General features: G+C 45.7%; 1 protein-coding gene across 1 annotated transcript; it reads left to right on the forward strand.

The window, feature by feature from the left end:
• Positions 1–369: 369 nt before the first annotated feature.
• Positions 370–5,470, forward strand: ZNF281 (zinc finger protein 281). The gene is made up of 2 exons (XM_081224012.1): positions 370–589; positions 713–5,470. The coding sequence occupies exon 2, from the start codon at positions 731–733 to the stop codon at positions 3,338–3,340; it is 2,610 nt and encodes an 869-aa protein (XP_081080138.1). The 5' UTR covers positions 370–589; positions 713–730; the 3' UTR covers positions 3,341–5,470.
• The last annotated feature ends 3,418 nt before the right edge of the window (positions 5,471–8,888 follow it).

The following is an 8,888-nucleotide window of genomic DNA, read 5'->3' on the forward strand; positions in this document are numbered from 1 at the left end:
CACAAATGCAGAGGAAAAGCGCCCATTATTAAAGTGTGTGCCAGACAAGGAGGGGTACCGGAAGCAACCTGTCCCAGTAGATGCTGAGCACTGGAGGTTCAGGGCACACAGGCAGAACCCACAGCGCCCCAAGCCTCCCCCTCCAGGGTAGGGTTCGGCTGCAACAGCCGGCCTGCAAGCCGCAAAGCCGACGGGGCCAGGCCGGCCGGGCCAGCCCCGCCCATTCCGCAGACCCGCAGCATCCCCCTCCCTCCGGCCGTTCTCCGCCGCCGCGCAGCAGCCCGCCCCGGGCCCCGCCCCCCGACGCCCATGCGCGGCCCACCAATCGCGTCTGGCCGCCCGGGCCCTCCCCTCCCGGGGGCTCCCTCCGCCCAACCACCCGAGTGATTGACAGGCGGCCGGGCGGAAGCCGCGGCGCAGGCGCGCTGGCCGGCGCAGCGGCCCTCGGGCCGGGTCGCCGAGCTCCCGGCAGGCCCCGCGCCGCGGCTGCGCAGTGCCGCGCAGGCTTTTAATTCCATTGTGGAGAGGACGGCGTTATTTTTATTAACCGGAGGCGGCGGCGGCGGCGGCGGCGGTGGCGGCGGGACCCGTAAGTGCGGGGCGCGGGCGGCGGTGGGCGGGCGGGGGCGGGCGCGGGCCGGGGGCGCGGGCCGGGGGGGCGGGTGGGGGCGCCGCGGCCGGCGGCCGGCCCACTCCTCCTTCCTCTCCTCAGCCAGGCCTGCTCCGGGGCATGAAAGTCGGCAGCGCGTTCCTGAGCGGCGGCGGCGGCGGCGCGGGCAGCGGCGGGCGGGCGGAGATGGAGCCCAGCTTCCCGCCGGGCATGGTGATGTTCAACCACCGGCTGCCCCCGGTCGCCAGCTTCGCGCGGCCGGCGGGCGCGGCCGCCCCTCCCCCGCAGTGCGTGCTGGCCGCCGCCCCGGCCGCGGCCCCGGCCGCCGAGCCCCCCCCGGCGCCCGCCCCGGACGTGACTTTCAAGAAGGAGCCGGCGGCGCCCGGCGCGGCCTTCCCGGCGCAGAGGACCTCCTGGGGCTTCCTGCAGTCGCTGGTCAGCATCAAGCAGGAGAAGCCGGCAGACCCCGAGGAGCCGCCGGGCGCCCCCCATCCCCACTACGGGGGGCTGTTCGCGGGGGCCGACGAGCGGGCGCCGGGGCTGGGCTCTGGGGACGCGGGCGGCCCGGGCGTCATCCAGGACCTGAGCGTCTTGCACCCGCCGCCGCCCGCCCCCCACCCCCGCGACGTGCTGCTCGGCCGGACTGACGACCCCCGCGGCCCCGAGGAGCCCAAGCCGGACGCGATCGTCAAGAAGGCCAAGAGGCCAAAGCCAGAATCTCAGGGAATCAAAGCCAAGAGGAAGCCGGGCGCATCTTCCAAGCCGTCGCTGGCGGGAGACGGAGAAGGCGCCGTCCTGTCCCCAAGCCAGAAACCTCACATCTGCGACCACTGCAGCGCCGCTTTCCGCAGCTCCTACCACCTGCGGAGGCACGTCCTCATCCACACCGGGGAGCGGCCCTTCCAGTGCAGCCAGTGCAGCATGGGCTTCATCCAGAAGTACCTGCTGCAGAGGCACGAGAAGATCCACAGCCGGGAGAAGCCCTTCGGGTGTGATCAGTGCAGCATGAAGTTCATCCAGAAGTACCATATGGAGAGACACAAGCGGACGCACAGTGGAGAAAAGCCATACAAATGTGACACTTGCCAGCAGTATTTCTCAAGGACTGATAGACTGTTGAAGCACAGGCGCACGTGCGGCGAAGCCCTGGCGAAGGGGGCGCCCAGTGCAGAGCCTGGGTCATCCAGCAACCATAGCACCGTGGGTAACCTGGCTGTGTTGTCTCAGGGAAGTACAAGTTCTTCAAGGAGAAAAGCGAAGTCGAGAAGCATAGCTGTTGAAAACAAGGAGCCCAAGACTGGGAAAGCAAATGAATCCCATATGTCAAACAGCATAAACATGCAGAGTTACTCAGTAGAAATGCCTACTGTGTCTTCCAGTGGGGGCATCATCGGCACTGGCATAGAGGAACTCCAGAAGAGAGTGCCAAAATTGATCTTTAAGAAAGGAAGCCGGAAGAGCATGGATAAAAACTACCTGAACTTTGTGTCACCGTTACCAGACGTAGTTGGACAGAAGTCCTTGTCTGGGAAACCGAGTGGCTCCCATGGCATCGTGTCAAACAGTAGCGTGGAGACCATTAGTCTTCTCCAAAGTACAAGTGGCAAACAAGGTCAAATAAGCAGTAATTATGACGATGCCATGCAGTTCTCAAAGAAAAGAAGATACCTACCCACCGCCAGCAGCAACAGTGCCTTTTCCGTGAACGTGGGACACATGGTCTCCCAGCAGTCCGTCATTCAGTCGGCGGGCGTCGGTGTTTTGGACAGTGAGGCCCCATTGTCTCTTATTGACTCCTCGGCCCTGAATGCGGATATTAAGTCTTGTCATGACAAGTCGGGAATTCCTGACGAGGTTTTACAAAGTATTTTGGATCAGTACTCCAACAAGTCAGAGAGCCAGAAGGAGGATCCTTTCAACATAACAGAACCGCGAGTGGATCTGCACGCCTCAGGAGAACACTCAGAACTGGTTCAAGAAGAAAATTTGAGCCCCGGCACCCAGACTGCTTCAAATGACAAGGCGAGCATGTTGCAAGAATACTCCAAATACCTCCAACAGGCTTTCGAAAAATCCACGAATGCAGGTTTTACTCTGGGACACGGTTTCCAGTTTGTCAGTCTGTCTTCACCTCTCCACAACCACACTTTATTTCCAGAAAAACAGATATACACTACATCTCCTTTGGAGTGTGGTTTCGGCCAGTCTGTTACCTCAGTGTTGCCATCTTCGTTGCCAAAGCCTCCTTTTGGGATGTTGTTTGGGTCTCAGCCAGGTCTTTACTTGTCTGCTTTGGATGCCACACATCAGCAGTTGACACCTTCCCAGGAGCTGGATGACCTGATAGATTCTCAGAAGAATCTAGAGACTTCATCAGCCTTCCAGTCCGCATCTCAGAAACTGACGAGCCAGAAGGAACAACAGAAGAACTTAGAGTCCTCAACGAGCTTTCAGATCCCATCTCAGGAGTTAGCTGCCCAGATGGAGCCTCAGAAGGACGTAGAGCCCAGAACAACGTACCAGATTGAGAACTTTGCACAAGCGTTCGGTTCTCAGTTCAAGTCGGGCAGCAGGGTGCCAATGACCTTTATCACGAACTCTAATGGAGAAGTGGACCATAGAGCAAGGACTTCAGTGTCAGATTTCTCAGGGTATACAAACATGATGTCTGATGTTAGTGAGCCATGTAGTACCAGAGGAAAGACCCCCACCAGCCAGAGTTACAGGTAAGGTCCCAACAGTGACCAGGCTGGAGGTCTTCTAATGTAATTTTGTTTTATTTTGAGAACACTGCCATTGGAATGTTTCTACACGATCCTATTAAGAATAATGTAATGCCCTTTCAATGCAACTTTTCATATTTAGTTTATTTTGTTAGTGTGATTTTAGCTCTGTTTGTATTATGATTTTTAATCAATATCAATAGATTAAAATAGTTTGACATTCGAAGTGACAATGTTTAGCAATGAAATTTACATGTATAGATGGTCAGGGAATAGCCCAAAAGTTTTAAATGCAAAAAAAACAAACACACAAAAAAACAAACAAAAAAAACCGTACAAAAAAAACAACAAAAAAACACACAAAAACAAAAAAACAAAAAAAAAAACTTTGTTGCTAGGATTAAGGTTATTCTAATTGCTTTACTCTCAGGAAAGTGTAATAACGCATGGGAATTCTGTACGTTATCACTGTAATGGAATATCCAATTTACAGATAGTATGATAATACATTTCATCACTTAAGTAAGGGATCGAAAACATTTCAAATTGCTCTATCTGGGCTGATACGATACATGTGTCATCATTTAAGTTAGGGATCGAAAACATTTCAAATTGCTGTCTCCATCTGGGCTGATCCAAAATTCTGAGATGTTGGCTACCTATATTTTGTTGCAGCTTTTAAGTGTACTCTGAACTTCCAAACCACATTCATTCCAGCCTGGTAGAACAAATATTCTTGAATCTTTGATCAAAGCCTGGAATGATAGCTTTAATAATAGGAAAAAAAAAAAAAGGCACCCGCTCCTTATCCCAACTGTAACAAGGCTGTGTGACGCCCATCAAGAGTTGATGGGAACAGTGTTGAAGCCCAAGTGGTTGGTTGGTTGCAGTATTAGAACCCAAGTTGGAATTACATAATCCTTTGAAATTTGGGGGTGTGTGTTATTTATTATACATGGCCTAAAAACATTGTTCTCTGTTTCTGTTATTACATGTCACCCACACTTCTAGGGGTATTTTATGTTATTTTTGTTCTTAACCTGGCCTCTCAGAGTTCTGGGCCTGCCTTGTTCCCTCTTCTCCCTATCTGGACAGTTTCAATTTTAGAATGATTCACATTCCAATAGGTGATTTGTTATGCATTTCCTATGCCTTCCGGCATCCAAACAGTAGAATAAACATCCACCCTCCCCCTTTTTAAAAACAAAACCCACACAGATGTCCATGTATAATAAAGCCCCACATGCTCAGAGCTGTGGATATTAATAAGGTGGTAATTCCAACTGGTGACAAAGCCGATGGGAGGGGTAAGAGTGGCTTATTTAGTAATGACATCAGAACCTCTTTGTGAAATTGCAGCCTGTGTAATGTACATTTTAAAAGGGTGCATTAGTCAGTATTGTACAGGGGTCTTGTAAAGTCGTCCAAACTTGCTATGAACGCTAATTTGCCATTTGAAGCCACTGGTAGACAGTGGCTCTGCTCTAAACCACTTTTTAGCAATTGTATTTTTTTCCTGATTATATTTTTAATGTACTTTGATGTTTATGCTGATGAGTTTTTTATGTACTTTTGGTGATGTTTCAGTCTTATGTACTCTTCTGACGTCAGAAAAGTACCACTGGTTGTTTGCAGTCTTATTGTGTAATCAGCCTACCACAGGCTTCCATGTATAATAAAGTAATTAATATTGTGCAAGTGTAAAACACTTCTGTTATGAAAGCAGTGTTTGGAAAATGAGAAATTATTTAAAATGGTTACAACATACTAGTTAATTTCCTTTCCCCACTTTCCTCCCTTCAGTCTGCTTTACCAGCTAAAGGGTCACTTATTGTCATTGCAAGGACCTTAGAAAATGTGTTTAATCCTCTTAAATACACTCAGTACTAAAAAGTATGTATTTCTTATTTTGCTAAGTGCGGTAAGTTCTGTTGGGTACAGAGTACAAGCTGTAATCAAAGGATGGAGAGGACCTTTACCACTGTATCTCTTGAGCTGTATGATTTTTCTCCAGTGTTTTGTTTTATACAGGTTTTGAATTTCTTTAACTTTTATTGTGTGTACTGAATACTGCATATGTACTATTCTGATTGTTTGCTCTAGTTTACTACCAATAAAAGACCTGTTAATCACAAAATTGAAGAAAGGAGATATCACTTAATATCCAGTTACATTTTTCAGATTTTTCTGTTAACTACATTTCATAAAATATTCATGTCAGTGGTATAACCTGCAGTTTAGGGACTGGAGTGTGTGTGTGTGTGTGTGTGTGTGTGTGTGTGTGCGTGCACGCGCGTGCACACGTGTTTTAAGTGTTTCATGTTTCTTGGTTTATTATATTTGAAAATTGGTTGAATATTTTCTTCAGTTTGAGGCACACTATCTGGAAGAATAGGAATTTAATAGTATGGAAATTAGAATGTGTTTTATTGAAATGGGGTTAGCCATCCTAAATATTATTCCAGAGAGATTATTTATTGAAGTTTCATTTTAAATCAGATTCCAGTTTCTTTTGGTTCTAGGTGCATTCTTTTTGACTCCAAAAGGTTGTAATAAAATAACAGTATGACAAATGAAAGTGGTCCTGAGCATTCTTAGTAGGGGGGAAAAAAGTATTGCTTAGTCTAAGTTTAACAGTGTTTCAAAACGCTGTAAGTGGGCTTCCCTGGTGGCGCGGTGGTTGAGAGTCCGCCTGCCGATGCAGGGGACACGGGTTCATGCCCTGGTCTGGGAAGATCCCACGTACCGCGGAGCGGCTGGGCCCATGAGCCATGGCCGCTGAGCCTGTGCGTCCGGAGCCTGTGCTTCGCAACAGGAGAGGCCACAACAGTGAGAGGCCTGCGTAAAAAAAAAAAAAAGGCTGTAAGTATAGATATTCGAAGAGAGCCAAGACATGGAATACTGAAGGTGCAGACAAAGGTGTCTGAAACTTAGTAAATATGTTAAGTTTTAAAGATAAAGGGGAAAAGTTGTAGGTCTGTGTAAAATCTATGAGAAAATTGTGCTTTGAAATTTAGTGACTACAAACGTTGAAAAATCAATGAAAATATCAAAGGGTAGAATAGGTCGAGGCTTTGCCTTTTTCGTATATGATACTATGTGCAGAAGTGATAAATTATTTGTATTCAGCATAAACATGGATTTCTCTGTAGAGAAGTATCTACTCGTGGTCCCATATGATTAGGAAAAAGTAAATTTGTTTTCTCTTTGCCAAGATTATTCCCTAGATGTAGTCATTTTCTTGAAAAAAGCATGCTAAGCAGAATCTCACTGATTCTGCAGTGAAATCCAACTCTTGATACCTCTGCACAGATGACTTATTTCTCTGTTTAGATTAATGCTAACATTAATTTTGTTTATCTACTGACCCCCACCTTTTTTTTTCTTTGTGTGGAATGTCTATACCTGAATATGATAATTTTAAAATTAAGGTTTTTACTTCTGAGGTATTAGGGTATGAAGTAGGAAACTGTGCTTTGAATTTCTATTTTGCTGCTGTAAATTCAAGATAAGGGCTACCATAATTTAGCAGTTGCCTGTTAGTAATTTGGGAGGTAACCTTATTCAATAATGAAAACAAAAAATGTGAAAAAAAAATCTGTAGGATTTTTAATGTTTTTTAAAAGGTGCAGACAGTTTACTAATATTTCTGCCTCAAATTTAGTTTTCTGTATTACACTCATCAGATGAGAGGGGCGTAACTTTCTGTACATCCTTGATATCTCTCATTTTGTAGTCACCTGTCATTAGTAGCATTTAAGCCTGAACCGGGTGACAGTGTGAGCAGTATGGCCTCGTGAGGACACACACAGTTCTTGGCTTCCAAATTCATAAGTTCTTGCTGAACTGGAAAACGTCCCTCAGAAAAGAATTAGCTTCTGAACTTCAAAGTTATATTTTTGGAATGAACTGCATCTGAAGACTATCATTTTCAGAGTTTTACGGTCTTTGTGTGTTCTATGACACATAATGACAGGATTTCGTTGCTGAAGTGCGATGTAAGTAGTGCTCTGGCACCATCCGTGCGTCATGTTGTACAAGATTAGGCAGTAATAGTCCACAAATGTTAAGCGTCCCTCCTGGTATTTAGGAGGCAAGGTCTGGGGCCAGTCTGCTTGTACCTTCTATGAGATGATAAAGAGTTTCTGATAGATTTTGAGCAACAATGTTGTGTTCCACTTGTTACGTTTTTTATGTCCTTAATAATTTATTAATTAAAATGAACATTAGCATGAAGACAGCATCTGGTAATTCTGTTGTCTTACCCTCAATCAAAAAAACCTAACAAAAGAAAATCCTCTGTGAGATTACTATTAGTTTTAAAAGAGACTATTACCGTAAAGAAGGCATGCACTTTTAAAATTATTTCTGCTTTGTTTGTACCTGTTTTGCTTTTTAAAGAAGTCATGACAGTATGTGAGTGTAACTTAAGTAGATTCTATTTAAATTCTTCGCGAACCTTTGGGCCCACTCTAGGGAAGAGCTGCATCGTCTTTTTAGGGTCCTGGACTCTTTGGGCAGCTGATGATGGAATGGATATCTCCCCATCCCCATACATTAGCAGAAATATATTTGCACATGAAAATTTAGAAGCCCATGTATATGCTTGCAAGAACCAGCCCCCCCGCAACCTGATACAAAGTTCCTAACCTATGGACCCCAGGCTGAGAATACTTGCTTTGGAAGGCTGCCTAAACGTTGAACTTTTATTGTACAGATAACTTAGAAAGTCAATACCTAAACTTAAAAAGCATGAAATATTAATTTTTAATATTGAAATTTCTTTATCTGCTATTAACGTTTATGGAATACGTTTAGCTTACATAAAGCCATAGTTTTATGATAAGCTGGTCAAATAATGAATAGAATTTATAATTCTTGGCAGTTTCTCATCTGATAAGTACCATCGAGATGCTAGACTTGACAATAGTTCGCTCTTTTCCATCAACAAAGAAATGTGTTAACAGTGCATAATAACTACAGGCAACTACTGTGGCTCTTCAGTTGCACGGAAGTAGCTTCCCCCATAAGTGTGTGGGCCAAAATGAAAGGCCACAGCCTTTTTGTCAAGAAGGAATAATTGTGAGTTCTTAATAACATGAAGCCTATACCTCAGGTAGCCTGAGTAACTAGCTGGGTTGAAATACACTGTGCAAGATAAGCCTTGTAAATAAAGCATGTTTTGTGTTGAAATAGGTATCTCTTGGGAAATGTAGATAAATAGCCAGAGAAAAATGTAATGATTTGGACCTTATACTCCAAAGGAGAAAATTTGCTCCCTGTTTTGGAATGGTGGGCAGAGGTTGTGTGTTGAGGGAGAGAGGTGGGGATATCTTAGAATGGAGAAGAAAAGGAATAGGTTTTGAAGAAAAATAGGGAATATAAAACTTGGTCCAATATTGGCAGGGGTCCTGGAGAGTTTAAATGATCAGAAGGGTAAAGGAGATCTGTGATTGAAAAACTCAGTTCTTATTTTGTCATTCTTTCAGTTCAGACTTCCTTTGGTTCTTTGGTTTGGTATGAACTTTAGGACTATTGTGGAACAATTAATAAAT

Source organism: Mesoplodon bidens (genome assembly GCF_964165515.1).
Source record: "Mesoplodon bidens genome assembly, chromosome: 2".
Lineage (NCBI taxonomy): Eukaryota > Metazoa > Chordata > Mammalia > Artiodactyla > Ziphiidae > Mesoplodon > Mesoplodon bidens.